Source organism: Arachis stenosperma, chromosome 1 (genome assembly GCF_014773155.1).
Source record: "Arachis stenosperma cultivar V10309 chromosome 1, arast.V10309.gnm1.PFL2, whole genome shotgun sequence".
Taxonomy (NCBI): Eukaryota; Viridiplantae; Streptophyta; class Magnoliopsida; order Fabales; family Fabaceae; genus Arachis; species Arachis stenosperma.
In genome coordinates, this window is record NC_080377.1 from 109,646,481 (window position 1) to 109,664,263 (window position 17,783).

Below are 17,783 nucleotides of genomic sequence, written 5' to 3' on the forward strand. Positions count from 1 at the left end.
TAGCTACTGTCCACCCAATAACCAAACCACTAACCAAAACACCCACCATCAACCTTCAACACCCCACAACCAGCCACAAACATCACAAGACACTCAAAGGATCTCCAACTTGGAGACATTGATAGAAAAGATGATGAAGCACCAAGAGACAATGATGGAGAAACTCATGAAAAATCAAGAGATGGCAAGACAAGATCAAGAAGCAGCAAGAAAAGATCAAGCCACAACAAGCAAAAACCAAGAAGCTTCAATCAAAAATCTCGAGAGGCATATGGAACAAATGGCTAAACGAATTACAGATGCATCCCCAAGTGCCACTCAAGACCACCCAAGGGACAAAGGAAAAGCTACAAAGTGGGAGGAGTGTAAAGCAATCATAGTGGAAAGTGAGAAGAAAGCCATCAATCAGGAAGAACACAACAGAGAAGTTCCACAAGAAGAGACAGAAGAGAGAAGTGAAGAGGATCAGAAAATCAAGAATGCAAAAAGCTCAAAGAGAGATAAGAACATTCTTGAAACACAACTACAAGAGAAGAAGGAAAGGGTGAAGCCACATATCCCCAAACTTCCATACCCTCAGAGGTTCAAAAAAGAGAATGAGGATAAGCAATACTCAAAGTTCCTGGACATATTCAAGACCCTCAGCATCAATATTCCTTTCTTAGAAGCACTTGAACAGATGCCAGTGTATGCCAAATTTATGAAGGAAGTGCTGACAAAGAAAAAGTCCCTAAAAGAAGGACAAATTGTTGAGATGACAAAGGAATGTAGTGCTATTCTCCAAAGAGAGTTACCAGAGAAGAAAGATGATCCTGGGAGTTTTTATATACCTTGCACTATAGGAGACATAACAATTGAAAAGTCATTCTGTGACCTTGGTGCAAGCATAAACTTGATGCCTTTGTCTCTAATGAGGAAACTTCGAATTTGTGAGCTGAAATCCACACGAATACTCCTTCAAATGGCTGACAAATCCATCCAGCAAGTAGTTGGAGTTGTAGAGAATGTGCTGGTAAAAGTGGGAAAATTTCTTTTCCCAGCTGATTTTGTCATTCTGGATATGGAGGAGGACCCTAACACCCCCATCATCCTAGGGAGGCCTTTTCTTGCTACGGACAGAGCACTGATAGATGTTGAAAAAGGGGAATTATTGCTGAGAGTGCATGATGAGCACCTAGCATTCCATGTGTTTAAAACCCCACATGAGCCCACTCAAGAAGAAGAGTGTACGGAGGATAAGGCCAGAGATCAAAGTTTGAAGGAGGTAGTCAATGAGTTAGCTCCAAGACTTCCAAATCCATGCTTGAAAGAAGTAAAGATGGTGCAACAGACAAAAGAAATCAAGGAGGAACTAGATCCAAAACTTCCAGATGAGAAATTCAACATTTCAGATAAGGAACCACCAAGGCAGGGAGTATCTTTTGAGAAAGAAAAGAAGAAGAGGCCAAGAGGGTGGAGAAACAAAAAGATCCCTACTGAAGGATTTTCACTAGGGGATAAAGTAGTGTTAAACACCCAACCAATGAAGGTGTCCCTACAATCATCCGAATACTACACTGTAAACCGGGTCCTTTCACTTGAACACCTAGAGATCATCAAAAAGGAGACCGGAAGGAAGTTCACAGTAAGAGGAGAAAAGCTGAGGCACTATGATCTTCAACCCCCATGATCTAAGTGGATTGATGTCAAGCTAATGACAATAAAGAAGCGCTTGTTGGGAGGCAACCCAACCTGAGGTAGTTCACTTTTCATAGCTATTTCAATAAAAGGGTTAATTAGACTTATCTATATTGCAAGGAGCTAAGTTTGGTGTTGCACACCAAAATAAATTAAGAGAGAATGAAAGATTCTAAGTTTGGTGTTTCACCAAATTCTCATTTAAAAGCACATTCTCACCTTCTGCATACATGGATGCTAGCTCCGAGTAATCAGATAAACTAATTAACCAATTGTTTACTTTTTAGTTTTTCTAGTTTTTATTGTCTTTAACAAAGATAGGAGGATTTCACATATAGTTATTTTGATGCATGAGGAAGGTGGCAAGGAACTAAGTTTGGTGTTCACACACCAAAGTAAGTTCAAAAGCCTACAAGAAAATTCTGCACACTAACAAGTTACCTAAGGGCTTGAGAAACAAGCAACTTCCATGAACTTTATAGGAATTCAATCACTCTCTTGGAAGGGTTACATACCATCAGCTGAGAGTAAGAAGAAGAAGCCACCAAGAGGTTGTATTGTCACTTAATTTTATCAGCATTTAACTGTTCTAATTTGGAAGTTTGAGTGTTACCATTGCAACAGTAACTGTTAGTTCAGTCATTTTGCATCTTGAGTGTTCTAGTTGAAATAAGTATGCTAGTTTAAGTATGTGCTTGTGTGTTTACTTTCACTTAACAAAAAGCATGCTTTGTCCCCTGCATTTTCAATTCAATAAAAGAAATGTTTGAATGTGAAGTGAGATAGTCCTCTGTTAGACAGAAGTACAATAAAAGTAAGTGGTGGTATGTATGTGTGATTGTATGATAGCTCACTTTTAGTGAATAAGAGAACTAGGATGTCTCCTTCTAAGTAGAAAGTGGCCTACTGTCTATGAATCTCAATCAAATAAAAGTCCTTGTTTGGAAAGAAAAACAAAAAGAAAGACAAAAAAAAGGAGAAAAAGAAATAGCCAAAGAGTGGCAGTAGAACAAAAGAAAACAAAAAGAAACAAAGCTGGACACCAATAGCTTGAACCTTAGAATATATGCCTGTGGTGTCTTTGTATTAGGATCTGCTTGGATTATTAAGCTCTTTGGAGTGCATCAACACTCGGTGACTTGGGTTAACTAACCCGGGATCATCAGCTGAAAGTCCACTATCAAGAGCAACCTAACTACAAGGCATTTAGTAGCCCAAAGAGGTGCTGGGCATCAATGTTCTAAGAAGGAATGTGAGCCAAGTGTCTATAGTGAATAATGTGTCAAGTATAAAGAAAAGGAAATGAACTTGCTACACATGACACTCAAATAAAGCTTATGAACAAAATAATAGCCAAGGATAAAGAAATAATGAGAGGTCATAGCAGTATGTTACTTGAAGCTTGAAGGAGACTTTCTAAGCCTAAGAGTCAGTAAGAAGTGAGTATGTGAATATCCACACAAAATCCCATGAACTACCAATAATATTCTGCTAGCATGAACATCCTCTTCCATTTCATTCTTTCTTCTTAATAATTCATTTCTTGCTTGGGGACAAGCAAGCTTTAAGTTTGGTGTTGTGATGACAAGTCATCTTAGCCTAGTTTCACTAGTCTCTTTCTTTTGTTTTCAATTGAATTATGCACTTTCTTGAGGCCTAAGCAAGCTAATTTGGGTAGATTTTCATGCTTCCTTTGATTGAATCAACCATAGATAAATTAATGTAAATTCATGAGGATTTATGCTATATTTGATGCATAGTAGGATAGAATGAATATCTCATGAGTTTGAGCATAGCTTTGATGTGTTTGGTTGATTAATGATAGGTGAAGAAAGCTTGGAGAAAGGTTGAAGCAAGAAGGAATAGCTAGAAGCAAAGAGAGGACAATGAAATAAGTGAAATTGAACCAGGAAGCATAAAGTTGGACTTGAAGTTAGCCCTCAAACTTTTGCACAAACTTTTGGGTGAAAAGTTAGCCTCAAAGTTAGACCCCTAACTTTTAGGCTAACGTGAGAATTTGAAAATCACTCCCTGGGCTACTCACGTTTGCGCCAACGTTAGCCCCCTAACTTTTGGGCTAACGTTGGCATGAGAAAATCACCCCTGGGCTACTCACGTTTGCGCCAACGTTAGCCCCCTAACTTTTGGGCTAACGTTGGCATGAGAAAAACTCCCTGGACAACTCACGTTTGCGCCAACGTTAGCCCCCTAACTTTTGGGCTAACGTTGGCACATGAAGATACAAGGTTAGGGGGCAAAAGTTTGCGCCAACGTTAGCCCCCTAACTTTTGGGCTAACGTTGGCGCCATAGGTGCATTAGGAAGGGCCAACGTTGGAGCAAAAGTTAGACCCCTAACTTTTGCATCAACGTTGGTATCAGCAAATTAGGCTATCTGATATGAAAAGTTAGCCTCAAAGTTAGACCCCTAACTTTTGCTCAAACTTTTACTCCAACTTTTACAAAAATCCAATCCGGTTCAATTGGTTCACTTTGGTTCCTCTCCAAACTCCAAGAGCAATCAACCAAGGCCTCTTTCAACCCAATTCCACCAAGAGCAAAGGCCCAACTCAAGGCTTGAAGATCATTTGAAGAAAGTGTATAAATAGGATAGAATTCAAGTTATTCGGTGAGCTTCCCTTTTTAGTTTTCATAGAGTTTTTCTTTTGAATTTTCATAGGAGTTTTCGGAGAGTTTTGGATATTGAGTGATCTTTAATTTCTTAGTTTGGGGGAAGGAGAATTCCATTCTCTCCCTCTTAGTTTTATTGCTTTCAATTTTAATTACAATTGTCTTGGATCTTGGGTTGGAGAATTGAAGGAATTCTGTTTCAATCTCACCTTGGATCTCTCTGTTTAATTTCACTGCAATTAAATTTCCATTTCTGTTACTTGCTTCCTCATCTAATTTCCTTGCAATTTACAATTTCCTTGCAATTGTTCTTGTTGGATCTAGGAAGGCATTGAGATCTAGACTTGGTTTTCTAGTCTCTTGGGTCCTGAGATCCGGATTTCCCATTTACCACTCTCTGTTTAATGTTTCCATGCTTAATTACTTTTCTGCTTCATATCTGATTCAATCCCAAACCCCTTTTTACTCTTCTGTTTGATGCAATTTTACTTTTCCTTGTTTAATTTCTGCAAATCCAACTCCCAATACCCTTTACAATTCAAGCCATTTACATTTCTTTGCATTTTAAGATTTTGCAATTTACATTTCTTGCGTTCTAAGTTTCTGCCATTTAATTTCTTGTTCTTTAAGATTCAGCACTTTTCTCTTTAATTTCATGCCAATTACCCATTCCCTTTACTTTCTATGCAATTTAAATTCTGCAAATCACAAATCACTCAACCAAATCTTGATTCGCTTGACTAAATCAACCACTAAACTAAAATTGCTCAATCCTTCAATCCCTATGGGATCGACCTCACTCCCGTGAGTTATTATTACTTGATGCGACCCGGTGCACTTGCCGGTGAGTTTTGTGTCGGATCGTTTTCCGCACATCACCTATACTCAAAATCAGCACTAATACATACAAATCACAGCAACACAACTCTACACCCTTCCATCACCCATCATACCTCAATTTTAAACAATTCTCATACATGAACTTCACAATTATACCAACAAGATCATCAAGAATCCATCATCTATGCATATTCATTATTATCAACTTGTCAATCATCTTTAAGTCATCATTTAGTATTCTATTTCCATTACCAACATCAATCACCAAGCTAGTACTTAATCTATTTCAACAATTATCATCAAGGCACTAAGCAATTAACATACTCATGTGTTCACAACTATCCTAAGATCATCTAGTCTAAGTTTTCACAAGACATTATATATTAAATACAAGAAACCAAAATCATACCTTGGCTAATTTCTCCCTTAAGCCAAAACACCCAAATTGATAAGGTTGTAAGCCTCCAACACCAAATCCTCAGCACCCAAGGCTCAAACAAGCTTCCAATCTCTCCAAATGACTTCAAATTCCACAAGTTCGACCTCCAATTTTATTTTTACACTAGCAATATTCAATATAATCCACATATATCACTATAATTAATCTCTAAACTCAAAATCCCAAAAATTCACAAAAGGGTTAGAGTTCTTATCTTTTCCAAATATCATAGGATCACAACCTAATAATCTCCTCAAGTTAGATTGATCCTAAACACATCAAAACACTAAAATATCAAAATCCCAAGCACTAAATTTTTGAATTGAAGAAGAGAAAATAGAAATTGGGAATGTGGTTTTCTTACCTTGTTATGTACTGGGCTTTGTAAAGCTCGATGCTGTAGTGGCGTGGCCAAAACGATACGGCGATCAAAGTTCCGGATTGAAAGTTATTTGGATTTGAATTCTTGAGTGATGGTTTGAAATTTGGAAGAGTGTTCTTCCCATTTTCTGATTGCATTCAGCGTGTTTTGCATGAATGGGGAGAGAGAATGCTGAAATTCACTTTATGTTGGTGGTGTGTGTTGGTATCGTGGGTCCAGTTCAGCCGGGTCGGTTCGTTTGGCCTAATCTTGGGCCAAATTCTTTAAAATTAGTGTCAATTTTCTTATTTTAATTTGTTTTATCTCATTAAATTATAAAATTCTATTTTCTAATTTTTCTGATTAATAATTAATTTATTAGCTAATTATTTACTAATTATGAGGGGTTTACAACAAGCATTTTGGTTATCCAAGTTATTTTGTCACTATGTCATGCAATCCTAAGTGGGATGAGATAAAGAGCTTACTGAGAGGTACTGACCTTAAAGCAGAGGATCATCTTGATATTACATTAAGGATTTTCAAGATTAAGCTAAATAAGTTTATCAGAGATTTTAAGTATGGTGACATTTTTTGGAAGATTTCTGTGTGTAAGTCATAATAGTTTATTCTAAATTATACTATAAGTTTTTTAAATAACTACTTATTATACTAATGCCATACGTTGTTGTTATATTTTTAGATGTATGGACTATTGAGTTTCAGAAGAGTGGCCTTCCTCATGCTCATATTCTTTTGTTCATGCATCCTCTTTCGAGGCCAAGGTCTTCTAATGATATTGATAAGTTGATATCAGCCCAAATACCAAATAAACGTAGAAGGCCTAAATTATATGCTGCTGTTGAGAAATTCATGGTTCATGGTCCATGTGGGAAGCATAAAAAGAATATCCTTTGCATGGTAAACGGGATGTGCTCCAAATATTTTCCCAAACCATTCAAAGAACATATTGTTATTGATGAAGTTGGGTTCCCAAAGTATTCTAGGTCAAACAACGGACACACCATAAATAAAAAGAGTGTTATTCTTTCTAACTCTTTTGTTGTGCCTTATAACCCAACTTTGTTGTTAAGGTATGGCTGCCACATTGATGTTGAACATACTTGCCAAACTTCTTCAATCAAATATTTATTTATGTTTACAAGGGCAATGATCGTGTAATAGCTTCATTCTATCAGACTTCAGATAATGGTCATGTTTCTCCGATTATAGATGAGATTAACAACTATTATGATTATAGATATATATCTGTATGTGAATCTACTTGGAGATTATATGGCTATGATATACAGGTAAAAGAGCCCACGATTTTTAGACTTCCATTTCACTTACCAAAAGAAAATCCTATTATTTTTAAGGATTATGGGAGTATTCAAGATGTCATTAGCCGCACTGACACGAATTTAACTAAATTGCAATTATGGTTTATTGTTAATAAGGTTTTTCCATTTTCCAGGTCTTTGACCTATTGTGAATTTCTGCGAAAATTTGTCTGGAAGGATAACATCTCGATTTGGATTCCTAGAAAACAAGGTTTTTCTATTGGTAGATTGACCCATGTACCTAGAGAAAATCATGGGATTATTATCTGAGACATCTTTTAAACATTTAAAAGGGTTGCACCAGCTTTGAAGACTTGTGTACTGTTGGTGTTGCACACAGTACTTTCAAAGAAGCATGTTATACATTAGGTCTTCTATAGGACGACAAAGAATTCATTGATGCTATTATTGAAGCAAGTATATGGGCTTCAGCTAACTATGTTCGTGACCTTTTTGTCATGCTTCTGATATCCAATAACATTGCTTGCCCTAATTTTGTTTGGGATAGATGTATAAGGAATTGTCTGAGGATATCTTATTTGAGCAAAGAAGGATTCATCAATTAGAAGGTATTTAGTTTAAACATGAGTGATTTGTATACTTACTTTATGTTTAAGGTAATATTTACATGAATCTGAAATATGCAGTCATGTATAACCTTTTTTTTGCTAGAGCTTCAATTGTCTGATGAGCAGATCATGAACTTGACACTTGCAAAGCTTGAGGACAGAATGCAAAGTAATGAAAGGTTTCTTAAAGAGTTTGAGTGTATGTCTTACCTGTTATTAGATGATGTACATATTTTAGAGGATCGCTTAGTATTGGATGAACTTAATTTTGATCATTCTTTATTTACTCAACAATACATACAGTCGCTAAACACCATGACAGATGAACAACGCACTTCATTTGACATTATCATTGATTCTGTAAATAATGATCGTGGTGGGTTTTTCTTTTTATATGGTTATGGAGGAACTGGGAAGACATTCATACGGAGGACTATTTCTGCTTGTTTAAGAAGTGGTGGGAACATTGTTCTTTATGTTGCTTCAAATGGCATTGCTTCTTTATTACTTTCTAATGGTCGTACTGTTCACTCAAGATTCAAGATACCATTAAACATAAATGAGGATTCTATTTGCAACATAAAGCAAGGCACTCCTCTTTCTAAGCTGATATGTAAGGCGAAGCTTATTATATGGGGTGAAGCTCCAATGTTAAGCAAGTATTGTTATGAAGCTCTTGACAAGTCTATGAAAGATATTCTTAAAACCATCATTTAATGCAGACCTTCCCTTTGGTGGCAAAGTTGTTATACTTGGTGGAAACTTCAGGCAGATTCTTCCAGTAATACCAATGGGCTCGCGTCAAGACATAGTGCAAGCATCCATTAGTTCTTCTTATCTATGGCAATTTTGCAAAGTCTTAAAGCTTTTAAAGAACATGAGGCTTACTGCTGGAGGTACTATTGAAGTTGATAATGATCTCAAAGAGTTTGCACAATGGTTAATTCAAATTGGCTATGGGTTGGCAGGTGATTCAACAGATGGTGATTCTAAGGTAGTCATCCCTAAAGACATTCTAATTAATCATACTGGTGATGGATTTCAGAATTTGGTTACATTTGTCTACCCGGATTTATTGTTGAACTTGGATAACATGATTACTTCAAGGAGCGCACAATTCTAGCACCTACACTTGAAGTTGTGCATGATGTCAACAACACAATAATGTAATACATTGATGCTGATGAAAGAGTGTATCTTAATTCGGACTCATTGTGTGCTAAAGAGGGCAACATGGAATTTGAGATGGATGCTATCACAACTGATGTGTTGAATTCAATAAATTGCTCAAACTTACCTAGCCATCAGTTGAAACTCAAAGTTGGTGTACTTGTTATGCTGTTGAGGAATATAGACCAAAGCAATAGACTTTGTAATGGTACTCAGTTACAGGTTCAAAGATTAGGTAATCATGTAATTGAATGCAATATCTCGACAGGTGACAAGTGTAGCAAAATAGTTCTGATTCCATGGATGAATATGGTGCTTAACAATGAAACTTCCATTCATGTTCCAACGAAGACATTTTCCTCTTATAGTCTTCCTTGCAATGACCATCAATAAATCCCAAGGTCAAACTCTAAGGGGTTATACTTACCTAAACCTGTTTTTATGCATGGTCAATTATATGTTGCTTTGTTTAGGGTCAACTCTAAAAAGGGCTTGAGAGTTTTAATAAAGAACAATGGTTCATTGAGTGATGGTTCTACCTTAAATGTTATGTATAGGGAGATTTTTTATAATCTATGACTTGGAGCTTTAAATTTTTTGTGTAGAGAAATCTCTATTTGAATGATTCAGTATTATTGATTAGTAAATTGTGGATGACATTTTTAAATTGAAGTCTTGATATTTTTAATTAGGTGGTTCAATGTTTAATAGGAGGTTATTATGTAACTCTATCTACCTTTTTTTTTTTTTATTGTTCAGCAAATATATGAAATTGTGGTGTTTTGATATGTAACTTGATATGAAGAAACTTCTCTACATTAGTAATGAACATGCAAGGAATGATTTTAATTTCTCATTTATGCTGAAAAATTTGTATATATTAATTTAATTCGATTTAGGGCAGACATTATGATATTTGTACATAATTTTATTTGATTATGATACACACTATATTATGCATAAATGATGTATTTTTTAATTCCAATACTGAACATTTCCCGTGTATCGCACGGGTCACACTAGTTAGACTAATTAAAGACTAGCAATTATATCTTAACAACCTTTTACAACTATTGTATAAATAATCATCTAAAAAATAAATGAGTCGATTATTGCGTAAAATAGTTACATTTTATATGCATTAAAATTAAATTTTGAACTTAAAATCTCGTTTTTAAAGTGTAGAAGTTCTATTATTTTAAGTTTTTAACTAATTTTATATTTATTATTATTACTCATTTATTAAATTAAAAAGACTAATTTAAAATTTTAAATTTAATATATTACTGGCACTAATTAAACTGAGTTAGTTTATGAAATAGCATAGTCAGAATAAAGTGAAGGTACGTAAAAGAAAAGCTACAAGGACATGAATCATGTCCAGCATTTGATTTGTGGCTGTAAGAGGTACTATGGCCCCCTGTTCCGTACTGGATCATGTAATGAGAGAGAGTACATAGAGAGAAAGAGATAGCACGCAGTAGCAAAGCAAAGCAATAATGGGAGTGAGACGATGGTTTTGTTCATGGATTCCGTTTCTGGCGATGGTGATTGTGGAGTGCCTTGACGTTGGGTTGACCACACTTGGCAAAGCAGCCATGTCAAGAGGGATGAACCACTTTATTTTTGTTGTCTACTCAAATGCTCTTGCCACTTTGATCCTCCTCCCTTCTTCTTTCTTCTTCAACAGGAACAGGTACCTGTCTTTTCATCTCATCTTCACTGATTCCATCTCTACCTAATTCTCTTCCTTTTCTTTGTTTTGCAGAACTACAACACCACCTCTTTCTTTCTCGCTTCTTTGCAAATTCTTCCTCCTTGCCCTTGTTGGGTATGCCCCAAAAGTAGCTAAAACATAATATTTTCGGGAATTGTTCTTATATCTTTGGTTTCTCATTCAGTGATGATATCTTTTGTTGCTGAGATATACGTTGCAGCATAACTGTGATGCAGAATTGTGTTTTCACTGGCATAAGCTACAGCTCTCCCACTCTTGGATCTGCTATGAGCAACTTGACTCCAGCAATTACTTTTTTGCTGGCTGTCATATTCAGGTAACTAATTACAGGGCATACATCTATGCATTGCAACTAGATTTTGTCACTACCATGAAATTTGAAAACCATTATAGGATGGAGAAATTTGAAATTAGGAGCTCCATAAGCCAGATCAAGATGCTGGGAGCCGTGGTGTCCATATCAGGAGCATTACTCGTCACCCTTTACAAGGGAAGTCCGATTGCTGGCTTTCAAATTCAACCATTACAACAAATGCTTTCAGAGACTACCAATTGGGTCATTGGTGGCCTCTTTCTTGCCATTGCATCTACATCCCTTGCAATCTGGAATATTGCTCAGGTCATTATTTTATGTCGTCGTTACTTTTTCGTACATCTTTGAATCAATATATTATATTTGATTTGGTTGGGTGAATTTGTAGGCAGCAATTCTTAAAGGATACCCCTCTCAGTTGACCATTATAGCCTTCTACTGCCTGTTTGGAACCATCCAATGTGCAATACTTTCCTTGATCGTAGTCAGAGATCCAAATGCCTGGAAACTAAGGCCTGACATTGAGCTCACCACCATATTCTATTCAGTAAGCATACGTACTTACTACTTAGCAACCAAAGACAACAAAAAATAAAGAACATAAATAAGATATAAATATTCACTGCAAAAGCTTCTTATGTGGAAAACAATATTGCAGGCAATTTTCGGAAGTGTGGTCACTTTTTCTGTATTGACCTGGTGCATAAATAAAAAAGGGCCAGTATTTGTGACCATGTTCAAGCCTTTGGGGATTGCAATGGCTGCATTCTCAAGTGTTGTCTTCCTTGGTGAAACACTTCCTGTTGGCAGGTAACTGAATATATATATAATCTATTATCTTCGCAATAATGGATATGAGAAATGACTTTTTGGCCAGCGCATATTCATAGCTGTTCAGGTATTATATAAATATCAACTTTATCGATATCAATTTCAATGTTACCTACTTTGTGTTTCTACTCTACTTTTCAGGACTATTGGTTTGATGGTAATCATCATCGGATTTTACACAGTACTTTGGGCACAATCCAAAGAAGAAATTGGAGAAGGCATCGATGTAGATAGACAATCATCCCTGTCTGCACAAGCAAGTCCTCTACTAGAGTCACCATGAAAGCAATGTTTCAGGCACAACCACTGATCCAAGTTGAATATAATTCAACAGATATCACTTATGAAAGAACATATCTTTTTTTCAGGAAAATTTTACCAATTTATCGTTCTATTTTGTATTACCCCTCAGGTAAGTCAAAAAAAGACATCACATTGGTGAAAGGAATGAAAACTCTACATTGCTCACCTCCCTCAATTCAAAAAAACTAAATGTCCCGCAAGACGGTTGTAAATCCTGCTATGCTATCTACTATCCTTTGCAAAAAATGCAGTTTTCCCAGTCAGTCCCCATTGAGGTATTCACACTAGAATAACACTCTCAATACTGTGTAGGGAAAACAAAATCTACCAACTAACAAAATGTTAAGCGCAGCCTACACATGAAACAGAAGCCTGATCATGACTTCAGATCATCGGACATCGCTGAGGGAATGCAGTGGGTTGAAAGTATGTCTAGAGTAGCTGCCTTTGCAGTCTTTGTGCGAAGAACCACGATCTGCATAGATTATTAGTCAATATAAGAGATAAAGCCATAATTCACCTATAAAAAAAGGGGCACATAAAACAGAGAGGGGGATGGAGATGGCCACCTGTTCGTAGTCTAGATTAAATTGCAGGTATTCATCGTTGCAGCTCTCTACCATATTGGCCAAGCTCTTGAGATTTTTCACAGGTTGACCATTAAAAGCAAGGACCTTAACAAATATAAAGAAATACAGGGACGTGAACAATTAAGTGGTTATCGTGATATATCTATTGACGGGCAAATCCAAACAAACAGAAAAAAAAAAGAATATAGCCATTACAAACCTGGGTGTTGACAATCTCTTCATATCCAATATTGATATCAGCCACCAACACCTTTAATGTATCAAAGAGATAATCAAACTTGATCAGATCTATGAAGCACATAAATAGATATGGAATAAAGAACAAACATGACATAAGTACTCAGATGCAACACTGTTTGAAATATACAACTGTAGTATAAAATATAAAGGTGAGACTAAATTAGCATTCATAAAACTTTAAATTAAAAGAGATGAATATATTTTTGGATAAAAATAAGAGAGATGATAATAACTTTCATGTTAGCATAAATTCTTTCAAATCAATACTAAAATGAAGTTATCTATTTGATTGTTATAGAATTTCCATTTATATAGGCATGCAAGTTTGAAGCCAAAACTCGTACATTTGGAGTATCTAAAATATATCCGAGAAGTACCTTACATGATGTGTGGTACCTACAATGAGATACTTAAGAGAAACAAAAGCAGAAAAGCCTCCAAAAGATCGTACCTGAGAAACCACAACAAGTTGTTCATCTGGCGATTGCGGCATTGAATGCAGCAGTTTATCCAAAAGTTTGACAGGAGCTTCATACTCATAATCCTTTCCATACTGTTCATATATGAAAATGAGTTGGAAACATACGGCTCAATAAGGACCTCAGGCATGTGTATGTTCTATTTGCTTAAGTAAGAAAGTAACACAGTGAGTGGAACCACATTACTCGGTGTTAGAATTTCATCAACGCAGTTCACTATATAGTTATAGCATAACATTTTCAAAAAGTCACAAATAATATTATAACTTTGAAAGATCTCATTCATCTTCAGTTTACACAACAACATTGAACAATTTCCTCCTCAGGCAAATATGATACAAATTAAAATAGCCAAGCTAGATTAAATTTATCCAGAACAGTCAGTATCAGACATTTAAATAACTACTTGAGATAAGAAACATAGAAAGAACAACTATATAATATACTAAATATAAGCAATAGTAGAACCTAGATAGAAAACAGTCGAATTATAAAAGATAAGGATGTTGAATTAACCACAAACCTCAGATCGAAGATATGGAACTGAAACGGTTGTAAAAACAAATCCTGCAATGATATAATATGAAGGAGGCCTGCCCTTGGTGTGTGCTGGAATTAGTCTTCTATGACTATCGAGTTTAATGTCAAAATTGAGGACCTCTGAATTTCTTAATACTTTAATTACAGCATTATCACCAGTATATTTCTGGGATATGAGGTAACTGAAACCAATGCGCTCCCCATGGCGAAATGGAACTGAAAATTACACCAGAAGTACAAGGCATTATATGACAGAATGTCACAAAAAGTAAACGCTTCACATATATGCACTTGGACTTGATGTTAAACACTTGGTGTGTGTTTGAGAAAGCTATGCATTCAAAATTATTTTAACAATCAATATATAAGCATAGTATATCTTTTTATTAATCACTTATTCACTTTCTTAGTCATGAAACAGGTAACTTATATAATGACTGTAATATTACTAATATGTGAGATAAACTGTGGAGAGGTGACATGTTATATAAATGTTGCCATCGTTCCTGAAAGAGCCACGTGTTTGCCACCACTTGGTCATAGTTGCTATCAGAAACAAAACTGTAGGTTCTCTCGGAAGATTCTTTACTATTAGTAAACAAAGTGTACTTTAGCAAAATACATGCCAGACAGTATGATGAAAATTGTATGATGAAAATTGTATGATGAAACTAAAGGACTCACCTGTTCCATCATTGGCAATATCAACCCCATCAAAGCTAAGAATAACATCTGATGCCTTCAAAACCTTGGATTCTGGAGCAGTAGGATCAACTCTTCTAATTCGCACACCTTTCTGGTCAGTTCTCATGCCTGTTGCCATTCTTAGATCAGGATTTTCCATCTTTTGCCACTCAACCCCAAGAACAGGGAACCCTAACAGTAAATCAAGAAAAAAAAGGTATAAATAAATAGAACTTCAATGCTCAATGGAACAGTTTGTATGAGTGAAATCTGCATCTTAGAACATAGCATCATCTTACCAGTGTATCTTCCATTTTTCTCATAATCCTGGATGAAATGATTGATCACTGGTGTTGGAATAACATAACCTATATTCTCCGCATCTTCGTGCTTAAGGGACTGAAATGCAATGCCCACACAGTTTCCTTTATCATTAAATGCAGGTCCACCGGAATTGCCAGAATTTATAGCAGCATCTATCTGTAAAATTATCCTTGATTAGGGAAAACAAGGAAATGCTAAATGAAATCAAACTTATGGTTATCAAACTCTCAAATTAAGTCCCCAAATCAATTTCTTGTAAACATGGGATGAACTCACGCATGTACTATTTGAGCCAAAATTTCGTCTCTCAAGTATGAAAACATGGAATTTCACAAGAAACCTTTTTAATTAGCCTTCCAAATTTGAAGATATGATATTTTGACTTCATGCAGTCATTATGGATTACATTTTTTATTATTTTAATTTTTATATAATATTTTATATTTTCTTTTTTTTATAATGATATTAAAAATGAAATTGACATATTTGTTTTATCATGATTTTATTTTACCATAATCGGATTAGAAAATATAAATACTTTTTCATTATAATGTAAAATCTTATCAGTTTAGGTAATAAAAAAAATAAAAATAAAAACAAACACACACACACACACTCGCAAGATGAATTTGGAAGCTCAAACGTTTCAGCCAAACCTGTAAACCCAGAAGTTCAGTCGAACCATGGACATAAGATAGGATCTCAATGCGTGATACAACACCACTGGTTACGGAAATAGTATCACCACCAATTGGGTACCCCACAACAGTGACTGCATCCTGAAGTGCGGGCAAATTCCCAAACTCTACAGGTGACATCCCTTGCCAGAACTCATCATCATCAACTGCGAGCATGGCTGCAAGTATATTAATCAAATGCATTAATTTGAATTCATATTAGCAAGTTAAGATAAAACCCATCCTTCATAATGCTTTACGCATAGAAAATTAGAAATCCCATCCCCCCTCCCCCCCCCCCCCCCTCCCGGCTCTCTCTTTTCTATTACTAGTTCTATAAAGGAGCTGCACCCCACACTATATATGTCTTACAAATTACTACTCATCCAGTCCTTTTGGAACATTCAAGGTCAATAAATTAAAGTTGTTACACAATTAAAACAAATTAATCATGCTTTACTATTGCGCGTGCAGAAGGATCCAGTATTTGTCCTTTACAAGCAGCAAAACAACAACAACAATGCTCTCCTAAGCTCGTGAGATGGAGTTAGTGACAATGACAAAATGCACTACCATAAATCATGTCTATATTCAAACCATTAACATAATAACATTCAAATGTCCTTTCATGGTTTCTCCTATGGTATTTCCATGTCTGTCTCTACCTCAGTATCTCTAGCTATTAGACTATCCACCATCTCATCTAGTCTCCTTACTATTTATACCGGCCTTTTTCACACATGTATAAAGTACCAAAGATATGATTCTACCATGCTTTTCACAATAAGCACTACACCAAATATCTCTCTAATGCATTGATTCCTAATTCCATCCATCCAGTGTGTCTAGTCAGCTAACATAAAATCATCGTTTGTGAATCAATAAGCTTATAATTATTGTTAGTTTTCTACCATCCACCATTAAATTTCATGCAAAATCACCCATCTAGTAGCTTAGCGGTATCTATCTAAATAAACAACACGGGGTGCACAAAATCGAAGCAAGTCAGCGTGCAAAAATTTAACAAATCAAAACCTCCAAAAAAGAATTCTTTTCAAAATGAATAAGAACATTACCAATGTCGCACTCGGTTCCAATGGCGAGAACTGTGGCTAAGTACTTAGTATCTGAGCCACGCTTCTTGACCTTAACCTGCGTGTAATGCTCCACCGAGTGAGCGTTCGTCAGCAACCTCCTCCCGCCGATCACGAACCCACTGCTGCTCGAGCTGTACTGCCTCTTCCGCTGCCACGGCAGAGAGAAATTCGGCTCCGTGTGAACGCAGAAAACCTTCACCACCGAGTCCATCGCCGGCACCACTCGACCAGGAACTACGTTCTCCCACACGGGGTCCTCCTCCATTGCCTCAGCCGCCGGGGGGACCTCGACGGCGCCGTTGGCATCGACTGGGGGACGGGAGGATTGGCGGCGTCCCGGCCTGTCGGACTGGTGGGGGACTTTCTTGGGGCGGCCAGGGCGGCGACGTTGGTGCGGGGAGGCAGTAGTGTCCATGAGGTTAACGTTGGCGACGGAGAAGACGTCGTCAATGGTGGAAGGAGTGGCGGTGGCAGTGGCGGCGTTAGGGGCGGTGGTGGAAGGTGAGCCTAGGGTTTCGGAGGCGGAGGTGGGGGTTTTGGATTTCCGACCTCTCTTACGTTTGTCTCCCATTTGTGTTGTTGTGTTTTTGCGTTTTTGTGTTCAAAACACAAATGAAATGAAAGGAAATGAAACCAAGGAGGGAATCCAAACTAAACTGAATTGGTTTGATTTGATTTTTGTTTTTCCCAAATTTCGAAGGTGCTGGAAGTGGAACAGCTTAATTCCTCAATGTCAAGACTCAAGACTCATTTTCCTTAAACAAACTCGTTAAGAATTATTTATTAAGAATTTTTTTTTGTTGCACTGTAAATATAAAAAATTTTATATGTATATCTAATTATACTAATAAAAATAATTATTTTGCCAAAAAATTAGCTCAAATGGTAGAATTTTTTATTTTAATAAATAAATTAATTATAATAATTATCGAAATAAAT

At 36.3% G+C, this 17,783-nt stretch overlaps 2 protein-coding genes across 3 annotated transcripts; one reads left to right on the forward strand and one right to left on the reverse strand.

Annotated features, from left to right (window-relative positions):
• The first annotated feature begins 10,405 nt into the window (after window positions 1-10,405).
• LOC130972576 (WAT1-related protein At3g28050-like) lies at window positions 10,406-12,287 on the forward strand. Its single transcript, XM_057897185.1, has 7 exons — window positions 10,406-10,724; window positions 10,797-10,859; window positions 10,966-11,082; window positions 11,160-11,385; window positions 11,468-11,626; window positions 11,738-11,889; window positions 12,052-12,287. Exons 1-7 carry the CDS (start codon window positions 10,528-10,530, stop codon window positions 12,191-12,193), a joined length of 1,056 nt encoding a protein of 351 aa, XP_057753168.1. The 5' UTR covers window positions 10,406-10,527; the 3' UTR covers window positions 12,194-12,287.
• Window positions 12,288-12,451: 164 nt separating this feature from the next.
• LOC130972549 (protease Do-like 9) lies at window positions 12,452-17,581 on the reverse strand. Of its 2 annotated transcripts, none has more exons than XM_057897184.1 (9): window positions 16,824-17,581; window positions 15,727-15,914; window positions 15,046-15,226; window positions 14,747-14,938; window positions 14,046-14,278; window positions 13,495-13,596; window positions 13,003-13,053; window positions 12,783-12,887; window positions 12,452-12,688 (listed from the first exon to the last, which is right to left on the reverse strand). In XM_057897184.1, the coding sequence occupies exons 1-9, from the start codon at window positions 17,413-17,415 to the stop codon at window positions 12,590-12,592; spliced, it is 1,743 nt and encodes a 580-aa protein (XP_057753167.1). In that variant the 5' UTR covers window positions 17,416-17,581; the 3' UTR covers window positions 12,452-12,589. The 2 variants fall into 2 exon arrangements, with proteins under 2 accessions (XP_057753167.1, XP_057753166.1); XM_057897183.1 differs by having other exon boundaries at window positions 15,727-15,926.
• Window positions 17,582-17,783: the final 202 nt, after the last annotated feature.

Bases quoted from the DNA above. Each gene is read 5' to 3' on its own strand.
- LOC130972576 (XM_057897185.1), top strand. From the start codon at position 10,528: ATGGGAGTGAGACGATGGTTTTGTTCATGGATTCCGTTTCTGGCGATG. The intron at 10,725-10,796 runs GTACCTGTCTTT...TTTGTTTTGCAG, and splicing joins TTCTTCTTCAACAGGAACAG to AACTACAACACCACCTCTTT. The intron at 11,083-11,159 runs GTAACTAATTAC...AAACCATTATAG, and splicing joins TTGCTGGCTGTCATATTCAG to GATGGAGAAATTTGAAATTA.
- LOC130972549 (XM_057897183.1), bottom strand. From the start codon at position 17,415: ATGGGAGACAAACGTAAGAGAGGTCGGAAATCCAAAACCCCCACCTCC. The intron at 13,597-14,045 runs GTTTGTGGTTAA...ATATATGAACAG, and splicing joins TTCCATATCTTCGATCTGAG to TATGGAAAGGATTATGAGTA. The intron at 13,054-13,494 runs GTACGATCTTTT...GATACATTAAAG, and splicing joins AACTTGTTGTGGTTTCTCAG to GTGTTGGTGGCTGATATCAA.